This window comes from Diadema setosum, chromosome 12 (assembly GCF_964275005.1).
Source record: "Diadema setosum chromosome 12, eeDiaSeto1, whole genome shotgun sequence".
Classification (NCBI taxonomy): domain Eukaryota; kingdom Metazoa; phylum Echinodermata; class Echinoidea; order Diadematoida; family Diadematidae; genus Diadema; species Diadema setosum.
In genome coordinates, this window is record NC_092696.1 from 17,753,566 (window position 1) to 17,777,776 (window position 24,211).

Below are 24,211 nucleotides of genomic sequence, written 5' to 3' on the forward strand. Positions count from 1 at the left end.
TGCCCCTGTTTGCACACGGCACTGCGAAATTGAAACGGGTGTTTTAAAGCCCATCACTTTGGATCTTACTTCTGTTTTTTGCGCACAGCACCCTGTTGGCAGTGACCCGTTGGGTATGTCGTCCATTTTTGGACGCACGGCAAAATGGGGGTAGTGACAACGTCGAACTGTCCGCAGAGCTCCCAAGTCGAATAGTCTAGGTTCAATGCGTTTTTGCGTAGGCGCGTGCGCAACATTGCTGAGAGACCATGCACTTTACTTGAGAACTAGATCACTCATGGTCACCTATAATGGGGGTTAGAAAAATCTACTGACATCACGATTATTCTGTTGTCTTCGCTTGGTATAAAGATATCTTGCATTCCCTCGATGCAATGTCAAAGAAGTGCCAGAGATGTGGCATGGCTGAGATATTATTGTTATCAAGACACCATCTGTTAGGCACCGCTTGTTAAAGTACACACACACACACCGAAATGGATACTACTGCGTTTCCCTTTTCATCCAGTGCCATTTCGAATGGACGCAATGGGAATGACAGTGGAACATATCATTATCAGACGAGATCAATGACGAAGTCAACACTATTCAGTCAAGTCGTACGTCACAGCGAGGTCCTGATTATAATACAGAGTGCGAGGCTACTGTAATCAGCTCAATGTCCCGTATTCATCTTTTGCACAAATTACATTTATTTTGGAATATGAGGTGTGAATATGACTATGAGGTGTGATAGTAATGTCGACAGTATTCCGAAGTTATACTCTTATTTTGCAAACTGCAACGAAATAAATATATTCAGGAAAGTTTCTTTTTTTTTTCATGAAGCCTCTCAAAATAAGCAGAGAAAATGCTGTTGTTTTCTGCCAGCCGATTAATAAGGGAAATAGATACACTGACACTGACAGATATCGAGAAAGGTGCAAAATAGACACATGAATAGATTGACAGAAAGGAGAGAAAGAGACATACAATTGGAAATAAATTAATGATGTGCAAAAGATTCATTTATGATATACAATCCACATCTCTCTCAAATTATACTAGGGAGAGAGAAAGGAGAGATTGTATATTTTCTTTGATTTGATTTATGTGTTCACTGTATGACATTGCTTTACAATTCCTTATTTTCATTATATCACATGCATTATACTGAAAGAGATTGAGAGAGAGGGTGAGAGCGAGAAAGAGAGAGAGAGGGAGAGAGAGAAATTGCGTGGGATTGAACTACATTATGGGGGTATCTATCACCAACCATATCACACACATTTGATTACATAAGATTATGTCACCTTGATAAACTTGTACAAATTATGAAATTGAGGACTGTTCATCAATAATTATGATTAACCATTGTACAACATCAGGCACATATCTCGATAAGCATTGAAGTAAGGCGTTTCTGCTCAGTGGCCAACCAAAAACTAGAATAAGCAAAAGTAGCTGATGGTCACTCAAGAGCGTTGTGAAATGATTCGAAGTACAGCATTATCATCGTTACTTTTTTTTTAAAATCGATGTTGCAACCGTATCTTTTCACCATCACACATCTTATCATGTGCCATTACTACTGTTAAGATTGATATCATTATCATATTTTCATCAGTATCACTATTGCTAATATCATTATAGATATCATTTTCATGATTAACGTTTTTAGCGTTTTCCATATCACTACCGTTTCCCATGAAGTTTTTTTTTTTAACAAGTTCTGCAGCCCTTTGTCTGAATATGATATAAATATAATACTCTGGCATGCAGTTATAAGAACACCACATAGTATAAATCATGCTGCTGTTGATTAGCATTTCATGAAAGCCAGGAATTACACCCTAATCTCTCAAACTTTTATGCAAGGGCAGGGGCGGGTCCAGAGATTCCGTAAAGGGGGCGCAAACAATATTTCTGCTGCTACTTCCGAGTTTCATCCCATTTTTCTTTTTATTTCTTTTGTTTCAACAACAAATAAAGAGGGGGCACACGCCCGGTGCCCCCCCCCCCCTGGATCCGCCACTGCAAGGGCGTTTGTTCAGCTATTTTTGTCATGTCAACGTACTGAATGCTGTTATGCTGATTACATAATGTCCTTTGTCGTGCAAGTACGAATGATTTCATGGGAACAATCAGTTATTGATCAGTTATATTCCAAAAGTATACAATATACACTTGATCCGTTTGGTATAGTTTGTATGTATGTATGCATGCATATGATAATTATTAGGCCTATGTGCACACAATATTATGCTGAGAGATAGAGAAGGAGTTCGTAATCTTACAGATGTACATATCCCTATCTACCTACACCTAGAGTATGCACAATAAAATACAATATTAACAATGATTAGTCCGAGTGTAGTTATCATGATTAAGCCTACAAGCTGCATGTTTGTCGAGACCAAAAGCTGAATAGAGTTGCATGAGGTTTGGACAATGCATTCTGAGTCATTGCGGAATGGTGCATGACAAAGCAATATAAAGAAAATTACTTTGTATACATTGTTGCTGCTTAATGATACATGTCCAAACTTTGCGTTCAATATACATCTCATAGAGAAATAATTCAACTTTGCGTTCAATATACATCTCATAGAGAAATAATTCAACCAATCGCAAATAATTTTATGGACACTGCATCAGTCATCGTATATCATACAAAAGTATACAATTATAAGTACATGTTTTTATATGGGATATCATGGTTAGAGATAAGTAATGTGCATAAGAGGCTATTGTACACATAATACATGGTGTACCATGTTTGTGTTTGATATTTTAATCATAAATGTACATGTAAACAGCATAATTTGACACATACTCAAAATCTACAATGATAACAGCCGTAAAGATATAGACCTGTTTAACCCACTTCCCTTTTCTGCCATAAAAATTATACGTAGATGTCCCTCTATTGCTCAACGGACATACAGACTGCGATTACGTTCTCGAAAATAACAACAACAACAAAAGCTACAACCTCGCCATAAGGTGGCGCTCTTGAATGAAAGACAACCGAGCTGTTGCAGTGATCAATGCAAGCAAGCCTCCGCTCGGACTCCTGCTCATGCGCGCAGGACCTGTCCAATGTTGTGTCCATGATAGACATGATATTAGTAGGCCTAGTACTGTGATATGTCAAGGAATAAGGACGCAGGAAAAAAAAAAGTAAGATTGACAGTCACTCTTTGTTGCCTAGCAACAGAAACAACTTTTAGTGATCACGGTCATGGTGGTGAAGGAAAATGAAATGTAATGACTGTGGGATAACAGCTGGCGACACGAAATGGATTTAATCAGGGATCCCGGCTGGTACAAAACGAAGGCTAACGTTCTTAAAGTAGTGAATTGAGAAGGCGAATGAAGAAGACTGTTCATTTCAAGAAGATTTCCGTACCAAGATTTATCAAAATGTTTATTTGTTTATCATCATTTGTGTGTGTGTGTGTGTGTGTGTGTATGTGTGTGTGTGTGTGTGTATGTGTGTGTGTGTGTGTGTGTGATATTTATGGAGGGGAGGGGGTATAGGTGTTTTGTTAACCTATGGGCCTATATAATCACAAATCATTGTGCTGATCACCACAGATGGCAGGGCATGGCCGGTGGTCTGAGCCGAACCGCCATGAACAACTAAACCGCCGATATGAATTGTGTTTGAAAGGTCACGATTTTTATTATTTTTTTTCATTAAAAAAAAAAAAAATCTATCTCTCTCTCTCTATTTTCTATTTTTTGTTTTTTATTTTTTCTCTGGCATAATACATTCCAAATATCTGAAAGGTAAACTAAAAAAAGAAAGAAAGAGAGAAAAGAAATGGCGCCAAAACATTTATTTGACCTTTTTTGTTTTTTTGTTGTTTGTTGTTTGTTGTTTTTGTTTTTTGGGGTTTTTGTTTTGTTTTGGTCCCCTCGTCTCCACAGCATTAAGTTTCATAATCATTTAGATATTCAGTTTGATCATCCAAGATGATGGAATTCGAGCTGTATCAATAAAAAAAAAAAAAGCAAGAACATGTATGAGTATAGTAAAGTATAATGTTTTAGAGAGAATAATACAGCTGCTTATTTTTGTTCATATTGATTTCATTGTCAACATGGACCTAATATTGAATGAAACTCAAAGAAAGAATATAAAACAAAAAATAATGTTGATTTTAGGCCTTCATGTAGCTAATTATTTCAAGCAATATTTTCAAAGTTTTCTTTGAGGATAACACGTTGTACTTTGACATGAGGATTGAAGTTGTTGTGACATCCTAGAAACAAAAAAAAAAAATAGATCGCAGGACAAGCATTATGTTAGATGACTATAGGACCACGCCCATGACAGATTTTGGCTGTTTGGGAGTTCAGTCTTTTTCTTGTAAATCTGTCTACCAGATTTTTCCTTAAAAAAAAAAAAAAATGACTAACTTCTCGCATCTGTACATGAGAAGGAAAGATCTTATACGTCAAAAAGAAGAACTAACTGGTGATAATAGTCAATCTGACTAATCGTCCATAAACTATTCGAAGAAGAAGCATTGATTATGCGCCATCAAGTGTCAAGATCAAAGAGGTTAGAGTACACAGTTATTTCACATGGACACACTTTTACGTCTCTATGGGTAAGATACGGTACACGCGCGGCGCAAGGAACTGAACCTGCACACTGAAGTTCTCTGTGTATTATCTAGTATATTACATAGAAATCAATGGATGTCCCCTACATGATCACACTTCTGTACGTGCTTCTGTAGTCCCTGACGTATAAAAATGGGACAAATTCACGCAAAGGTAAGCATTTCTGCTTTCGTAGTGTTTGTAAAAAGCTCTAACGTTGAAGGTGTAAAATAGTTGTATTTTTAATGTTTGTTTCATTATCATTCAAGCATCGATAATACCAGGTAAGCAAGAAAATCCAGACGATATTCTTCGTATCGCTGTTGTACAGTCCCATTCGTTGCAAATTATGTTTTGTTTCAGTGTGTGTTTGTGTGAATCTGTGATTAATCTAGAACTATTCTAGAGATTAATCTAGAACTATACTAGAGTTGATCTAGTATCTAGAAAGTCTAGATCTAGATATAGGGCCTATATCTTGGGGGCTAGGGAGAGTGATAGCTAGATATTGACGGGAAATGGAAATTGAGAAAGTGATGAAAATACTTTATTGAAGACTAGGGGCCTACTAGCCTTATTGTGAGTTTATTACAGCTTTTTAGACAGATGTTGTGAAACAGGAGTTGTTTACAAAGCGCTCTTTGTTGAACGTGCTTGGTAATCACAGTCAGGAATTCGGAATGCTTTAGGTATTCAAGATGACCATGCACCGATGTATCAGAAATTAGTGTCTGGAATTAATGTACTCCCTATTTGTGATGCGTAATTTGGTATATGTAGTTGGAAAATGGAAGGTTAGATTGGTGTGTTTAGAAATAGGAGTGAGAAGGATAATTTTCGTAATTTTGTGAAATTTTACTGTAAACAGAAATGGACAGTAGGCGGATGAATATTAGTCATTTTCCAGGGGTTGAGTTGCACATGAATGCGCCCTTTGTGCTGTTCGTATGTACCGCGGGAAATTTGGACACTTGCACTGCACTCTGCACGACACACACCTCACTTCGCACTCTCGCGCCGTAGCTAGGACAAGCAACCTGCCGCAATGGGTTGAGTCTGGCTGTTTTCTGCCTGTTATGATGTCTTTTGGTTTGGCAGAGTTTCTTTTGGACAACAACTGTAGAGCTCTAAGTCCTTTACAACTGTAAGTCCTTTATATTGTGTTATAGCTATCAAGAGAAAGAGATTTGTGACAGTATAAAAATACGTTATTAGTTAATTGTATACACGTGTACATTGTTATAAAACTGACAGATGTCGGGTGAAATTTGTGTGAGTTAAACTAATGACAGTATAAATCGGGCCGTTGGAATGTAAATGGGAGAAATTTGAGTTGATGTGATTTTTGTTCTTTTCACGGAAATAATATGAACTGAGAAATCATTTGTGGTATATAATGTATTTCAAAAACATAGAATAGATATACATTAATTTAACAATCTAGATCTAAATTTACAATTACAGAAACATTGATCATGTTGATCTAACGTTAGAGTTTTAGAGTAAGACGGGTAGCCGATTTAGAGTCCTCCCTAGACTGTAGTGTAGACTGTCTGGATCCCTTGCTTAATAAAAGAGTAAATTAGGGTAAGGGCACCAGTATTCGGTCACTTATCACTAGTCACCAGCCAGTAAGTTCAACTGTCACAACACACGCAAATCACATCATTAATTCACATACTTGCACACTCATTCACAACAGGAAACTCCCTTAGCCCCCTCCAAAAATCCATCCAAAATCCAAAATTTTACCGTCAAAAGTGCAGAATCGGCGCTACTTTCCAAAAGCGTGCGCGGATAAGGCCCAGTTTTAAGAGTACAGGTTGCCGAAAAAGCGCTAAAAATCAAGAAATACGCCGTTCTCTCGCGGGATTTTTTGCTTATCGCAAGCTTGGAGTGTAATGGTATCCTCAAAAACGCAAAAGAAAAACAAAATTTCCGTACGTGCCTATACAGTGTCCCAATGTACAAGGGTTGAATACAAGTGCCGAGTCCCCAGTATTCGGTCACCAACGGTCGCCGCAACGTCCCCGATGCAATTTTGTGCCAACAAGGTAGCGCGCGTGCGCGCATTTTTCAGCTGCCTTGAACACGCATTGACTTTGAACGCGCACATCGCGTGACCGAATACTGGTGCCGGTGACCGTATACTGGGGAATTTTCAAGGTGAAATATTTTGGGATTTTGTGCAATTCTGTGAGATATTTAACAAAATGAAAGTTGAGATTAAAGAAATTTGATATATTTCACATACATTGCTGTAGATATGATGTATGTATGTATTATTTTAGTTTGAAAAATATTGCAAAAAAGCTTGCCCGGTAAGTGACCGAATACTGGGGATGTTACCCTAGAGTCTGTAGACTGTGCATGTGAATTGCTCAGTGACATGACATGACTGAGTCAATTAGGCTACGCTACAGATTTGTACACTGCACAATTGTAATACAGTTGCATTTTTTTTTCTCGTCAGTCTTTACTCTTGGTTGGGTGTGCATGCAAGTCGTTGACAGATCTCTGCCATAAATTTGAATTTAGATCTACGTTTTGTCGTTAAGCTGTGATGATATGGTGCAAGACAAGAGCAAGTGCAAATATATTAGCCCATCCATGAATCCATGCATGATTAATTCATGATTGTATGATGTGCGTTGTATAGTGTATGACTGAGTCGATGTGATGCTGTGTTTGTGTAACGTTAGTGTGAATGATTGTGTGTTTGGCCAAACGTTACAAGTTGTCCATACAGTGTAAGCGTATTGTAAGCCTTGAAGTTGACACTATGAAAAAGTGATCTGTGCATGCAGCAGTTGTGTGAACAAAAAGGTGAAAGGCTAAATTTGATGACCAGTGTAGGAAGACCATGGCCTCAGGCCTCATGGGCCAACTTAACATGGACCATGGCCAACAGTCCAATGCACTACATGTGAATGTGTGTAAATGGCTATTTATAGTGGACTCTGAAGATATTGGAAAGAGTTGTCCACATAAACCATTATGCAGACTACCATCAATTCTGCACAATAAAACTGGCCTTTAACATTTTCATGACACATTGGAACTTACACTTGTTAAACATGAAACTGAGCGAAATACAAGTGAAAGCAGTATCATAGGAATCCCAACCCCATCCTTATGTGTACATGCTGTAGGATCATCAAAGACTTTATAGATGAAACCACAAAAAAATATCTCCAACCCCAATTTAACAAACAATGAGTATCCCCTCAAAACCCTACCTATGTTTTTGAGATTACTGTAAGTCCAACAGCCCTTAAATTTTCCAGAGTTTATTATCAATACAGGGGGAAGTCTTGCCCAAATGCAATGAAATCAGTGATTTATTTATTATTTTTTTTTTTACTGGTGTTCATTCCCTTGGAAAGTGACCCCTTGTCAAGCATGTGATAGTAGTCCAAGATAGTACAAAATCATGATGGTTAAATTCGGATTAATAACAATAACAAGAAACAAACAACAACAACACCTAAACAAACAAACAAACAAACAAAAAAAGACAAATGCTTACTCTTTATAGTACACTGTACCTTGACTCTTTACATTGAATATTTCAGGAAATGAGCAAGGCTGATGGGGGAGATTCTTTGCTGCCACCACCCCCAGTGGAGGAAAATGATGACGGCCATGATCATCGTCGTGTGTTTGATGGCAACAACCCGGTAAGCTGATCATACAATATCATGACTAAGGAAGCCTCGTTGGATGACTCACTAGCATTTATTTCATTTTAACCCCTCTTGAAACCTAAGCCAGCCCTGCAAAATTAGGGATTTTGATTCCAACCATTCTGTCAGGAATATGATTACAGGCATTGCGATTTTGACTTTGTCACTTACAGACTACATTTTATAGTGTGGTTTGCAGTGTTGGTTTTCAGCAATGTGAGCATTCATCATGATCCGAATGTATTAATGCTTTGAGTAAAACAACACAAAATGTAATTTGAGAATGGTTACAGGCTGTGTCTGTCTGAAAACATCATTGAAATGCCAGTTTGGCACATGTCAACAAAACTGTCTGTCTACTTTGAAAGCTGTTATTTTTTTTTGCATACAGATATTTATTTGAATGAAGAGGTGGCACAGACATTTTTTCTCAAAAGGTTCTCTTTAAATTGCTATTTGACACCGAGGTTATTGAAAGTGCACTAATGCCTGTCTGTTCACTTCATAAATTTGATGTGGTCAAGACCAAGGTCCTGTTTCATAAAACTTGTTATCAGTGACAAGTTGTCATAGTTGTTACAAGCTACTGAAATCCTTGCATCTGATTGGCTAAGAGCAAATGTATCACAGAAATGTGGCAGTTGTCACTGATAACAAGTCTTTTATGAAACGGGATCCAGGTGGCTATATTTTCGTATGTTGTTAAACTTGTGGCCTGACAGTGATTTGCAAAATTTGCAGTCAAATTAACCTTCAGGAAAATACATGTAGTGTCTTCTTCAGTGATGTTTTTATGCAGTATGGATACTTTGAATCAAACTGGTGTAACCCTCGGCTTCGTAGCCTCACTGTTGCCCATCTGGTCTCGATCTTCCACCAGGTGGTCGTGGACCGTGTCCACGTCGACGGCTTGCACCGCACCAAGGATGACCTGGTGGTCGGTCAACTGAAGGACGTCTTCACCGCCAAGACATTCAAGGAGGTCATCCAGAGGTCAGCCGAGGCCAAAATGAAACTGGAGGGCCTCGGCGTCTTCAAATCTGTCGGTGTCTACATCGACACAAGCAAGAGTAAGCTATAACTGGATTTTTTTCTTTAAAAGACTTTCAAGATTCTAGCCATCATTTCTCATACCTCGTATTTGAGTTTCTTTGGATGTGAGACATTTCATGCCCTGATTTCTTTTTAGCAGCAGAAGAATGTAGGAAGAAACTTAGCAAACTCACAGGACAACTTGCCCTGGGCACCTGAAACTTACTGTGGACCAAATGATACATAGTGGGCACTCTGCTGCTGAGAAGTATGGGCACCTTCCCCATTAATGGCCCCTCTGGCAAATGAGCAAAACATTGCAGTACCCTGAATAGGATTAAGTATGTAGTGCATACGCCTCTGAATTCCTGGACAGGAAATTCTGAGTTTGATTTGTGCCCATTGCATACAATCCTTGACCAAGCTGCTTCACTCATAGTATCCTTATTTGACTCAGGTGAAGATGGATTCACTGCAGTGCAGGGGTAATGATTTAATGCAGGCAGGAACATCTTTTAGAGGACGAGTATCAAGTATACTCGGGCAAAAGTCTATGGGAAATGCTTGTAGTAGCAAAATCAAACCGTCCTCAATGGGTTAAAACACTGTAGAGACTCCCCTGAGCAAGACACAAAACTTGGAATATCACCAATTGAATACTCATTAGTTTGTTCTGATATTGATTTATCTCTACTTTCAGAAGAGGAAATATTACTCTGCTGATGAAATGAAAATGCAATATCTATTTCAGCTGTATACTTTGTGACATAAAAGCCTGTTTCTACTTTCAGTCTTTTTATTTTGTCCAATTTAGGACCTAATGCCAGCAAGCAGGGTCTTGATGTCACGTTCAACGTCCGTGAGACCCGCAGGATTGCGGGGAGCGCCCACACAGCTGTCGGAAATAATGAAGGCAGTCTGGTGAGATAGAAGACCCATGTATCTCTGTGTGTCAAAAAGAGAGGAAAGCTTCCACTTACACCCCTTTTGCGATGCTTACTTTTGAATACTGAAGACATCCTAGTTGAAGATAGTAATAACAGAATTAAAAGGTGCTTAAACTTTCAGCTTTATTCCCACCTTGCTCTTGAGAAGTTGGGAATGGGTAGGTGGAGAGTATGGGAAGTCAGCTGTGAATTGTGCGATCTGTCGCATACTAACAATGATATTTGGATTCCTTGTGATGAAAAACAAATGATTGAGTGGTTGGAAAGCCATGTTTTTGTGCTTTTTTTGTGTGTGTGTGAGGTATGAGATATAGCTCGTCAGGCATGTGAGCATGAGAAAGACTCTTGAGGCATAAGTCGTATGCCTAATGCATGAGACTTAGTAGATCTGCTATAGGCATCTGCAATGTCCTGTATGAGCTGTAATTTTTGTAATGGCTTATTGTCACAAATTTTGCAAATTGCCCATGTTCTGTGAAAATAGTAATGTGCAATATAAAAAGGAGCAAAACGATGGGCAAAAGTATTCCTAAGAAAAAAAAAAATCCATGCTATATGCCTGCACTGGATCCCACGCAACTAGTATCTACCGTAGGTTTAGCATGCTCTGTAGGCTATGATGTAGCAATATCAGAGCTATAGCAACACACTTGTAGAATACTGTGAATGCGGAACACAGTACTTGTCTATGTACAAAGATCCACCAAGTAAAAATGTTCAGTAGATCTAGAGCACTATTAGTTCTGTTGCGTGTCACTCATTATTTATATCGTGAAAGGTGAAGTAGTGATTACTAAACCCTTTACAACTGTGAAATATGCAACACACAAAAATGTCCGACAAGTAGCAATTTGCAGAAATATCTCTACACAAAAATTTCCACTTGCACAGTTTTCATCTGTTTACAGTACTTACATGAACCATTCTCTTCCCCCCTCCCCAGGTGCTTGGAGCCAAGTTTCCCAACACATTTGGGCGAGCAGAGAATCTTGTTGCTGAGTACTCCAGGGGAACGAAGCATTCATCTGGGTTCAACGTCACTTTTGCCAAACCCATAGGATCAAAATTTGATAAGAGGTAACAGCCAACTTTGTGCTTTTTTTTTTCAGATAAACATTTTTTACAAGATTGATAAATCAAACAAATGTACAAATCTGTCACTTAGCATTTAAATTGTGAATTGACATCAAATAGAATTGAACCTAATTTGCTGATCAAAATTTTACTTCCCATGTCATGCAAAAGGAAAGAAGCAAAGAAGTATTATTTTTTATTTTATTTTTTTTGTGCTTTCAATTACCGTGTATTAAAGTAGAGAAAGTGCTCACACCCCATTGGTTGAGAGAGGGACCAGGTCTCACAGATTCTCTGATGTGATCATTTAAAGGGAACGTATAGTTTTGGTTGAGACTTATCGTCAGGTTTATAAAATTTTTTGGTGAGATAATGAGAAACCACTTATGAAATATGAAAGAGCGTGTAATTCCAAGAAGGATTTAACATTTATATGATGAAAATTGGTCTTCAAATGGCTGAGATATCTAAAAAAGCGATCCTAATAAAATCGACAGGCCTCGGCTTTTATTAGGATATCTTTGTTTTACCTTGTTTTTGGATATCTCAAACATTTCAAAACCGATTTTTATCAAACAAACTTTTTAAACCCTGTAGAATTGTATGCTCTTTAACATTTCAAAGAGTGGTTTCCAAATATCTCGCAAAATGTTACAAGCTGAATTCTCACCCAAACCAGTACTGTACAGTCCCTTTAAAGGTTAGATGCTCTTTTCCAGCCATCCTCAATGCCTTGCTGAGAGAAACTCAGACAAACGACAAATGATAAAAACATCAAACCAACATTGACAGTCAGACGCTCAGAGAAAGTACAGTCAAGGGTTTAGCAGAAACTTGTACTCGAGTTGTAAAACTAATACACCATGTATTCCATTTTTCTTTGTTTGTTTATAATGTGTTTTATTTATTTACTTTTCTGAATTATTATAGTTATCATTATTATTTTATTATCATTATGATGATGGTAAATTGATGATGATGATGATTATCATTATTATTATTTCATTTATTTATTAATTTTTTTCTTGATGGGGGGGGGGGCAGTCAATTCCCAATAGGAGCGTGTTATTACCATCTCACTCATGTGCTTTCCACTTGGGGCTCTACAGGTTCAGGAGCTCAGTGTTCAAGACGTCAGCAGACTTTGCCCCAAGCTCGTACCGTGAAATCGGCAGGGGAGTCACTGTGGACTTTGCTGTGAGTGCAAGATATCCTCACTTGGCCATGAAATTTGGGAGCCCGATCAATATATGTGTTTTGTCCCTGTTAAGTGCATTCTTCTGTTTGAAGGGGGAGAAAAGCAGTGGAAATATTTTTGAAACATTAGTCACATGACATGTGTGCATGGCCGAAAATACACTTCTTCATTGTGTTGATATGTATGTATTATGTAAATTGTGGAGTATACAATTGTTCTTCTCGTATGGAATGTTATAGCATCACACAAAAAAGGAGAAATCAGTGGGAACCATCTGGCATTATTGTGAAACTCAATACCAAGTGTTGTGATATGGTGGCATGGCTCCTAGTTAGGCTGAGATTTGATCTTTAAAGAGGAATACAAGCATGTGGTGACCTCTGGTTGGAGATCACAACATCTCAGTGTTATGTACTGCAGCACATACATACATGTGCTACTCTAGCATATTTTCAAATGAGGGCAGTTATGGTGTTATACATGTCTGTAGTGCTTTAATACTCTTTATGGTGGTTAATTTGCCTCTGGAGAAGATTCTGCTAGGATCAAAATATCAGGCCCTTTTGGACTCAATTTCAAATGATGATGGGATGACCATCGAATAAAGCCATTTATGCACATGTGGTTGACGTATAGTGCTCAATGATATGAGCCCATAGCTTGCATGAGCCTGAAAGGCCTTGTGCAAAGCCTGTGAAGATTTCTGAAATTTGTAGGATATGGAATAAGGATGGCATTTTACTTAAAGCCAAAACATAGATATCAATATGTGTCTGCAAAACTGTTGATTTTTGCTCTAAAATGTACACATGTGCATAGAAAATGTGTGAAATCATGCTGTAATAACAACATTTCTCTTAGGTAACAGCAAAAATATGAAATATGATTGCTAGGGCATGATTGATCGTCACACAGCGTTCTGCCTACAAACAATGCTCTTCTGGAAGAAAAGTCGTGTAGGCCCTACATGTACTATGATCGAAATTATTCTTCACTTTTGATCTCAAAATTCTCCATAAAGGATGCAAAGACTCCCAACAATTGTGATGTCACAGTACCACAATGATAGGATAAAGAAAATGTAAAGAGAATTCAGCATGTTTCCAGTATAATGAAAGAGCACCTGAGGTACCTCTTTCGCAAGGCGGGGGGCATAATATTACCCTCAACATATGGGGCATACCAGTAAGAAGTGGAAGGAATGTGTACTTTTCACAATAAGAGATTGTAATTTGTGGAATTCTTTTTATTTTTCTTCAAATCTTTCACTGCTATGTCTGTATTCACTCAATTCACTCATATATTTTTGTTTAGATATATGTGGGGTTCATATAATTCCCTTTTTGATAGATGACTGACATTTGTAAGGCTGTAAGGTCCTTTCACCCATTTGGTAAGAAGTACTGTAGATAGATAAGATGCACTCTTGATATTTTTTCTCTCCATGTGGGTGGGCGTGGCAGTTCCCCAGTGTGCTGGGCTTACAGGAGGCCCAGTGGGAAGGGGTGTGGAGAGAGCTCTCCTGTCTGACCCGCACCGCCTCCTTCGACACCCGCCAGCAGTCCGGCCACTCCCTGAAGTCTTCTGTAAAGGTTCGTGCTGTTAGGTTGTTAGTTTGGTTTTATTATGATTATTATGTTGATTTCTGTTGCACTGTATTTTGATGTATTATGTTGTCTTATGCTGTATTGCATTGAATTGTGCTTTATTGTGTGCAGAAACTCCAACTCCAAGCACATTTTAATTAGGAGTTTCTCCCACCTGGATCCCCTACCAAACTGAAAATTCTGAGTGTGCTAACATGTGCACATTGTTATGTGTGCACATCACAAGTCCAAAGCTTGACTTTCCGTGTGACTGGAGTCTAATGGCTCCAGGATTATATCCATAGATGTTTTGTGATTATCTTAACATTATTTTTGAAGATACATAACTAAACCTAAGTTGGACGGATGTGAGCTAAATGTTAACCCGTTGAGGACGGACTGATTTTGCTACAACACGCATTTCCCATAGACACCTTCCGAGTATACTCGGGACTCGTCCTCAACGGGTTAATAGGGATTTGAGTTTGATTTGTTGTGTTTCAGAGTGGTAAACTCCTTTCTCGTGGTTTCCCTTGTCACAGCACACACTGGCGAGAGACACGCGAGATGAGAAGATTTACCCGTCTCGAGGCTACCTGCTGAAGCTCTCCCAAGAGTTGGCAGGCTACACAGGAGGGGATGTCAAGTTCTGGAAGGAACAGCTTCAGTTGCAGCTCAACAAATCACTCTTATTCAACTGCGTGAGTTCAACAATCATTCTACTTGGATAATTAAAAACTAGTTTTCAGGGCAGACTTCTCCTTTAAGGACAATGATGTCGAGTTTATGGTCCATTTTATTTCTTCCTTTCAAGCTGTACTGCAGTTTTATGTCGTGCAGATCTTTCACTTGACATTCAGCATCCATAGATTAAAGGTCCTGTTTACCTTTGGGAACAGTGATTTAAAAAATTTTCAAGATATGACATTTAATACATATGTGTAGGTCTGTTGTACCACAAAACGTCCTATCATATAACATTTTCGCAATAAAGCCTAAAATATAAGGAGATATCTGTATTTTTGTCAATAAACTGTAACTGTAGACGGTTTAGTCTAGAAACAGTTTTATTATAATTATTGTTCACATTTTGTATATTTAACAGTACTTAACATCAATTTTACTGATTCGAATTTTTACAGTTGTTGTTTCTATCCCTAACTCATATTTTAGAACTATTTTAAAGCACTAATGCTGGGTTTTTGTTTCATTTGCAAATGGTATATTATGCCTTTAATGATTTTCATTCAAGAAAGTCAAGTAAATTTTGTTTTGATAGTATAATCTGTGAAAAAAACCCCCCACTGTTCTGATATCCTGGTGATTTTCTGGTGATGAAATTTCAAGAGATTAAACGGTTATCAAATTACAAAAGTGCTTGTGAAAACTGTTCAGGTGGAAATTATCAAATAATTATTTTTTCTTTGTGTGCTTGGCCAATATCAATGAACTCTATGTGTTAAAGAATTTGGTGGAGGAGAGAATCATATTGTCGCTGCGGTGACAAGACCTTGTATCTGCAATTTTGGTGAAAATGACTTTTTTGGATTGATGGTCAAATAATGGGTTAAGTGATGTCCTGTCCAAATCCCAACTGCCTCACAATACTCCAAAAATGATGCCAGTGCGGCATGTCAAAGGAAAGGCTATCCCATTCACCACAGTGCTTTGGTCGCCATGTTTTTTGGCTCTCCTTAACATTTGACATTTTTTGTAGATATGAAGTCTTGTCGCCCCAGCGACGATATGCTTACATAATGTAATATCCTGGAATAAAATTGTGTGCCTTGTCATTTGTGCACCAGTTCACTTCAGGGCGAAATTCATGAATAAAAAAAAAAAATTATACACTGCTAAGTGTTCCATATTTACAGTAATTGTATATTCCAACTCCCCCCAAAAAACAAAACAAAACAAAACAAAACAAAAAACACCATAAACAGGTGTTGTCGTGTGGTCTGATGGCTGGAGTGATGAAAGGCCTGGAAGGGAAGGAGACAAAAATCAACGACAGGTTCTTCCTTGGCGGACCCACGACGGTCAGAGGGTTCAACATCCACGGCCTGGGGCCCCACTCTCAAGGTGGGTGAGATAATGTTTGGCCATGCAACGGGCCTGATACCCCATTCACACTTAGCAAATATCACCTGGATGCACCCTGCTGAACATAAGGGATCAATGTATTGTGAAAGGGTCACGGATGAATTCCTGCAGAAAATGCTGGGTGACTTTCTTTTCAGAAATTTGACCCCTGAACTATCCCTGGTAAACTCCTGGGGGCTCCTGGGAGTTTGTGGATGAAGCTGTAATATGAAAGTTGTCACAATTAAACTCCTGGGTGAAAAGCAACAGGCCAGTACGCCAATGATTATTTGCGCTAGAGAAATTAGCATTTCTCACATGCGCTGTAATGTGTAATTCCACTGCTGAAGAGCAATTGAGAGAAATTTGACAGAGAGCTCAATCGGCAGTATGAAAGAAATTCTTTGTGGATGTTTGCTGCTTGGATCCCCCTCCCGCCTTAAATCTCCCTGGTGATCCCCTGAGTGACTAGTGTAAATGGGGTATAAGATCCCAAGAACAGTACGTATGTGATGTAAGTCATGAAGCAAAGGGTTGCAATGTTAGTCCCGTAAATGCCCAACCCGTAAGCCCTCAAATGAAAAACAAGGAGAAAATATATACATTCTACTTGCCTTCAATATAGAGTCATATCTAATGAAACAGTGGAAAGTTTCATCATAAGCTGATAAGATTGACAGAAGAGTTAGTCTTTCCCATGCCAGTATTTCATTGTAGTTTAATGTTATTTCATAATTTGTCTCTTTTTCAGAATTGTGTCACAGTTAAAGGTGTACTGTGTTGCTATGTGTCTGAAGTATATAAAATGCTCTTGAAATTCCTATTACTTTTAAAAGAGGAAATTTTAGGGGAAACTATTTTTGTTGATGTTGTTGCTTTCTTTCTCTGTAGGTGACTCTCAGGGAGGGGAGGCTTTCTGGGCGGGGGCCATCCACCTGTACACCCCTCTCCCCTTCATCCCCTCCGGCAAGGGAGGATTCGGGGATCTCTTCAGGACGCACTTCTTCGTCAACGCCGGAAATCTGACCACACTCAATACCGGTAAGGTCCCTTTGCACCTGGAAGCAAACTTTGTTGATTCACCATCAAAGTTTGATTTTCACATTTGTTTACTCGTTGTTTACTCGTGAACAGCAACACTGCTGGTACCCCCTATCTATGGCGAGTCGATGCCAGTCCGATGAAGCCTGCACAAAACAGCAGGCAAAAGCTCTCAAAATTAAAAACTAGACTTTGATTGTGAAGTACGAAGATTTCCTTCCAATAGAGATTTACCAATCAGGTGAACCTCTTGAAAAGAAAAAAAAAAGTCCCATTTTGTTGGTATGTTCTGCTCCAGTGGACTCACAATGTGCGTTCAATGAATAGGGCTGAGTCCAGACTGATCTGCTACTCAAAAGTCACAGTTTAAAGTGAGTAACACAGTGGAACCTTGTATAATGATGACCCAAAGATCATGACAGTTACCTTGTTACACCAGATTTCTCACTATATCACGCTTAGAGTTTTGACCAACAAAATCGCCTCGTTATGTGGGGGTTTTGTTATATCCAACCTCTTTATAACAACAACTTTCCACTGTAAATGACAACTTGTGTGAAACAGAGATTAGAGAAATAAAAAGGGTGACATGCTCCTTGCTTCGTTAGTACTTAAAGTTGATGTTAAAGTTCAGTCAAAGATGTGGTAATAGATTGCAATATTTGTTTGAAGCAGAGGTAGTAGAGGAAACGTTAGTCAAGTCGATGGTTTGTTCATTCATTCATTCATTCATTCATTCATTCATTCATTCATTCATTCATTCATTCATTCATTCATTCATTCTTTCATTCATTCATTCATTCATTCATTCATTCATTCATTCATTCATTCATTCATTCATTCATTCATTCATTCATTCATTCATTCATTCATTCATTCATTCATTCATTCATTCATTCATTCATTCATTCATTCATTCATTCATTCATTCATTCATTCATTCATTTGTTCGTTCGTTCATTCTTGTGCTCATTTTAATGCAGACAACATCTTTGCCTGGGAGGACCACCTACAGAGACTGAGGCAAGATTTCCGATGGGGCTATGGAGCTGGTCTGGTCCTGCGCATCGGGTCCATCGCCAGACTAGAGCTGAACTACTGCGTCCCAAAGTCGGCTCAAGCGTCAGACAGGTCAGTGCGGGTGTACATGTATGTGGTGTTTTAATGTAGCAACACCTTTCTGGAGGAGATCTGCCTCTTGATTCATGTCTTTAGCCCTTTGAATGCTTTGAGTGCTGATTGGCATAGAAAACCCCCCATAGTTGTAAACACAGTCCAAACTCATTAAAGGACAAGTTCACCTTCATTAACATAAGGATTGAGAGAATGTAGCAATATTAGTAGAACTCATCATTGAAAGCTTGAGGAAAATCGGACAATCCGTTCAAAAGTTATGAATTTTTAAAGTTTTTGTGCAGTCACCGCTGGATGAGGAGACTACTGCAGTGTATGATGTCACATGCGTACAACAATATAAGGAAAATATAAAGAGAATTTCACAAAATTTTATCTTTTGAAAAAAGTACACATTCCCTTGACTTGTTACCGACATATGTTATGGGTAATATTATTCCCATTGTCTTTAGAAAGAGGCAAGTCAAGTGCTCTCTTATTATGCGAAAAAAAAGTGAAAATATGTTAAATTTTTGTTACATTTTCTTTACACTGTTGTACTCATATGACATCATGAGCCTTAGTAGTCTCCTCATCCAGCGGTTCCAACACAAAAATTTCAAAAATTCATAACTTTAGCATCGATTGTACAATTTTCCTCAAACTTTCACTGATGTGTTCTACTAATATTGCTCCATTCTCTGAATCCTTATGTTTATGAAGGTGAACTTGTCCTTTAACACAGAGAGGGTTTTTGGTGTTGTTGTAAGTATCTGGTTGTTGTATCTGGTAGGTGTTGCTTATTTGTAGTAAAAAAACCCCAAAAAACAAAAAAACAGAAAGAAATATTTTGTAGGAAATGACCTGAAGTTTTGAGTAAATAAGTAGTCTTGCACTGAATGAAAGTTTTAATCAATAAGTGGATGTATGCAATCATAGTTATTACTTGAACTGGCTGACTGTGGTGTATATTATAAAAGCTATCATTAAAGCTAAAAGAATTAATGCTCCTAATGTTAATATACAAAGCTGCCATACTTTTGTATCCAAGTTCTGGTGTGGAAACACTCAATTTGCTATGACTACGCCCCAGCAATCAGGCAACCACAGACTTTTAGCTCCTCTGTAGCTGCACCTTCTCCAAGAACGAAAATTGCACAGTGCCGACCTGCAAAGGAAGCCGCCTTTCCTGTCTGTCATAAATATGACCTTTTTCATTTTCCTGCATCATTTCCTGTACTGCATGTCTTTAGATTCTCTGTGTTGTAACCAAATAGGTTACATAATAACTACTCAGAGAGAGCAGACTATGTGAAATGGCCTGCGATCACAAGGAGACGTTAGTATTTCCTTGTTTCTAAGAAGAGGTCAGGGGGGCGTTTCATGAAAGAACTTGTCGGATAAAATGTCCGACAAGTCAATTATATCCGACAAGTTCAGAGAAATCAGCCAATCAGACTAAAGAATTTCTCAAAACTTGTCGGATATAATTGACTTGTCAGATATTTTATCCGACAAGTTCCTTCATGAAATGCCCCCCTGATCTCTCCTTGCGCGAGTGCTTGGTGTACTCACAGAACAAACTTGTGTACAATTGTGCTGCGAGTCCACATTCCTTGACTGCCTGCAAGGAGCGCACACACTGTCCCCCAGTACTTACATTGTAGAAGGGCAAGATCACTCTTGTGCCCTTCTTAGTAATGGCTGACCTTGTTTTGCGCATTCACAGAACAATTGTATGGGGCATATTATGAGTTAGCACTCTAGTAACAACTAGCATCTCAACCTCTTTGGTTATAGCAGACTTTTGCTTTTCTTTTCCTTTCCCTCTTCCCTTTCTTTCCTCTTTTGCTTACTTTTGCCATCATCCATTTCTTTTTTTTCCATTCTTCCAAAATTTATCCTTGTAGGTTAATGAAATTATGCTTCTTTTTTTTTTTAATTTCCTCTGAGTTATGATTAAGTTCTTCTCTCCACATAATTATCTTTGTGTGCATTCAGTTTTTCTTGATTTTTTCATATACGTTTATATAAACCTCTGCATTTTTTTTTTGTACATATGTATTTATTTACGATTTGAAATTGGTGAAATGGACTTGAATTTGAATTGAGGAGCACAGGTATCTTTCAGCATTTTCTTGAAACTTAGTGTATACATGTACTACCAAATAAAGATTCTCGAGAGAGAATTTCAGGTCATGAGGTCAAAGGTCAAAGGTCAGGTGCAAATGTTAAAATTTCACTTTTTTCTCCATATCTTGCATGGAACTTGGTACATACGCATATACTGACTGGTAGGAATTACTTGGAAATTTAGGGTTCATGGGTCAAAGGTCAGGAGGTCAAAAGTCAAGGTCAACTCCTCAAAATTTTGCTTTTTCCCTCTTATCTATGCAATGCGTGCAAGATTTTTCTTGACACATACTGAATGCATGTACAACTGTATTACCTAATGGAGATTTTCCCTGGAAGGTTCTTGCCAAAAGGTCAAAGGTCAAGTGAAAGGGCTGAATTTCACTTCTTCGTTATATAAAGGGGTTAAAAGTCAAGGAAAAATCCTCCAATCCCCAAATACCTGCACCCTTATACAATATAGCCATTCATATATTAATGAATCTAGTTCAAGGAAAGTGAACATTCAACACATTTGTGACAAACCTGTCCTTTTAATATTTTGCCAATTATGTGAAACTGTCATCACACATTGTCAAAAAATTGTACTACACTGTGTAGACCTATTTGCAGAACCATGCATTTTGACGGAGGCATACCAGTCGCCGTAGCGACATTTTTAGTTTAGTAATCTACTAGTATTGAAATACTTCCCAGTGTTAGGTTGTAGACTATGCAGTTGTAATTTTTGTTCTCTGTGGTATTCAGGGTGAATTCTCTTAGTTGGCAACTCAGCATTTCTAGAGTATATGTCATGAAGTGTCATTTATTACACACAATAATTGGTTTGTGAACACAGTGGTTATGCTTGTGAGTATATGACTGACTTGATTAATGGATTGATTTGCTTTATTGCCCACAATTGACTATTCTAAGTGCTTTGGATATTACGACAAACGTACATAAAATACACTCAAGTAGACGACACGTGAAGACAATACATAAACTGGAACCGAAACTGATACATGTTGACATACAATATAGCATGCATTTATGCATTGATTCTCTTTCCTCTTGTTATTTCGGACTCTTTTCAGCATATCCCAGGGCATCCAGTTTGGTGTCGGAGTCAACTTCTTATGATTCAGGGCGTCGCCCAATCACACCGCTCTCCCATGACCTAGCCACGCCCACTGGTGAAAGCCCAAATGCCTGGAAGCTATGAATCTTGTCATACGTGAATGCATGAGAAGACAGTGAGGATTAGACACTTGTGGTGTATAACCTTGCAAATGTCTTTGACATGTTTTCTTTGTAACAGCCTTCTCTGATAATGGAGTATCTCATGCTCAAAGAAGTCCAACGACTAGATTTTGCCTCAAAATGTTTTGGATATGCTTCGGTGTTCTGTCTGTTTTTGGTGAGTTATCACCATCCAGTTAACAGCATGCGAAGATGTAACTTTATTTCTCCCCAAGTTGCGATTATGTCTTTGCATATTATCTCTCATATTTTGAAAAAAATGTGTCTCAAAAAAAAAAAATTGTCTCACGTATTCAGTAGTATCCCTTTAACAAGGATTTTTCTTGTCAAGAATTTTGGTTGAATTGTGAGATTGATGTCAAGCATACCGGTAATTCAAGTTTGATGGCGTAATAGTTTATTTCACTGTCTATTGAAACTCTTGACAAGTCAGGGGCCAAATGCCAAATCTATGTTGACTTTTACTCTTGTTGCAGACTTGTTTTGATGCATATTCTACACCAATCCTGTCATTCTTGTAAATCATAAGGAGCCTTGAAGCAAAACTACTAGTAAAGCCACTAGTTTTCCATCTTTTCCAGCAACACAGTAAATCAATAGTAAAAATGACATTGATATAAGGAATTTTGGTAGGCACTTCTATGTCCTCATCCCAAAAGATTATGTTGATTATGTCAGCAACCAAACTTATGAAGATCATGATGGAAAGATTTTGGTGCAACCTTTGACCGCTCAACAAGAATTTAGCTGCATTTTTTTTTTAATGTACTGGTAAATATGTCGCTGACAAGCTTGTCACAAAGAAGCAAGCTTGTGTTTTCAAAGGTATGTAGCTGCTCAGGTAGCTGCTGAAACATTTAATTACTTATCAAGTTTGTTCTATTGTCAGAAAGCAATCCTCTTACTGTGCATTGAAGACACCATTCAGAACGCTTAGCATGGTGACCCATGACCTTTAAAACATGGGAAACACTATGAAATGTAATTTTGTTTGTTTGCTTTTTGTTCAGAACTGTGTCAAGCTGAAGATACACCTTAAACTTCTTCGGAGGCAGAGTTGAAGCATTATAAATTCTCACTGTGTTAATTGCCCACTACTAAACCATGTTGCACGTGTGTCAAGTTGCCGGTCTTTTGCTTTTGCAAACAGTGAAAAAAATTGTATATTAAGGGTAACCCAGTCTGTGTAGGATTGGTTACCTCATATGCCTGGCAGGAAATTTACTCACAGTTCTCATGAAATCAATGCTCTCTTATACTTCCTCTCAGCTCTGGTAGCAAATTACAATTTCTGTTCTGCTGCTGTTGACTATAACATGATGTAAAGGAGACACTGTGTGTAGCTTGTGCAAGCTATACCATTGATACTCCTACGTTTGTAAAATATGAATATCAGAGTAAAGTATTATCCAAGTGTTATTGGATTCTGTCCATCGCCGCCTTCGCTGAAGATGCCATTTTAGTTTATATGTGCATGTTAGCATTCTCGTAATGCATGTGAGCTCCTGTGGTTACGACATTTGGGCAGAAAATACGAAATTCAATGCAAAAAGTCAAACATGACCATGGGTGGATCAATTAATTCTTGCCTGTGTGTAACATCACCCAGTTACCATGGAGATTGGAGCCTGTGAGGAGATACTTCGTGTTAATATGTTACCCTAGATCCTCTATTTTTTCCCCCTCTCAAGCTTCAAATACACATCTACCAGGATACTGGTCTGACAAAGTAGAGGATCGAGTATTACTATGTAACTCCTTGTTGTATTTCAGAGGGTTGGCAACCATGTCAAAGACTGATAATGCTCTTTAATACGATAATGTGTCGAAGTTGCATTTGGATTTTACATATGCAACTGGAATAAAATGACATTTTACTGTGCCTACGTGATTCGTTATGAGTGTGGTTTCGTTCATCATACACGATTCACAGTGTGCGTGTGGCAATAACTGGTCAGGTGTAACTTTATGTCCTCCGAGTCTTAGTGGTGACCTTTAGATTTTATGGCAAGTGATGGAATGGAAAGTGAGAGTTTACTTGAGGGGATGCAGTAATCATAAGATGTCATTATCATAAAAAATATCACATACAGCTGAAGGAGTACAATTGCACGTATAGCATGAAGAAAGAATGCAGTGGTTTTAGAACACAAGCAAGTGGGATGCTACATTATAATAGAGACATACTTTGGGAAAATTTCCAGATTACATACTTGCCAACTAATAAGATTTTATCAGATTCAGTAAGATTTTTTACATAAAAAATAGCAAAATAAGATTTTTTTCTTGTCAGAGAAATAAGATTTAAAAAAATATTTAGATATACCTTTCATGTGTATTTTCTGAAGATTTGACTGAAAGTAAGATTTTTAACTTCAGTTTGCATATAAAATAAGATTTTTGCAATCCACGAGTAAGATATTTCATCTTGAAATGTTGGCAGGTATGAGATTACATTGTACCTCGACATGCCCTTAGGAA

General features: G+C 38.1%; 1 protein-coding gene across 1 annotated transcript; it reads left to right on the forward strand.

Annotated features, from left to right (window-relative positions):
- The first annotated feature begins 4,703 nt into the window (after positions 1 to 4,703).
- On the forward strand, positions 4,704 to 23,616 carry LOC140236232 (sorting and assembly machinery component 50 homolog B-like). Its single transcript, XM_072316197.1, has 12 exons — positions 4,704 to 4,770; positions 8,172 to 8,276; positions 9,163 to 9,352; positions 10,129 to 10,235; positions 11,205 to 11,338; positions 12,445 to 12,532; positions 13,997 to 14,125; positions 14,662 to 14,820; positions 16,063 to 16,201; positions 17,093 to 17,242; positions 18,226 to 18,373; positions 21,565 to 23,616. Exons 1-12 carry the CDS (start codon positions 4,750 to 4,752, stop codon positions 21,608 to 21,610), a joined length of 1,416 nt encoding a protein of 471 aa, XP_072172298.1. The 5' UTR covers positions 4,704 to 4,749; the 3' UTR covers positions 21,611 to 23,616.
- Positions 23,617 to 24,211: the final 595 nt, after the last annotated feature.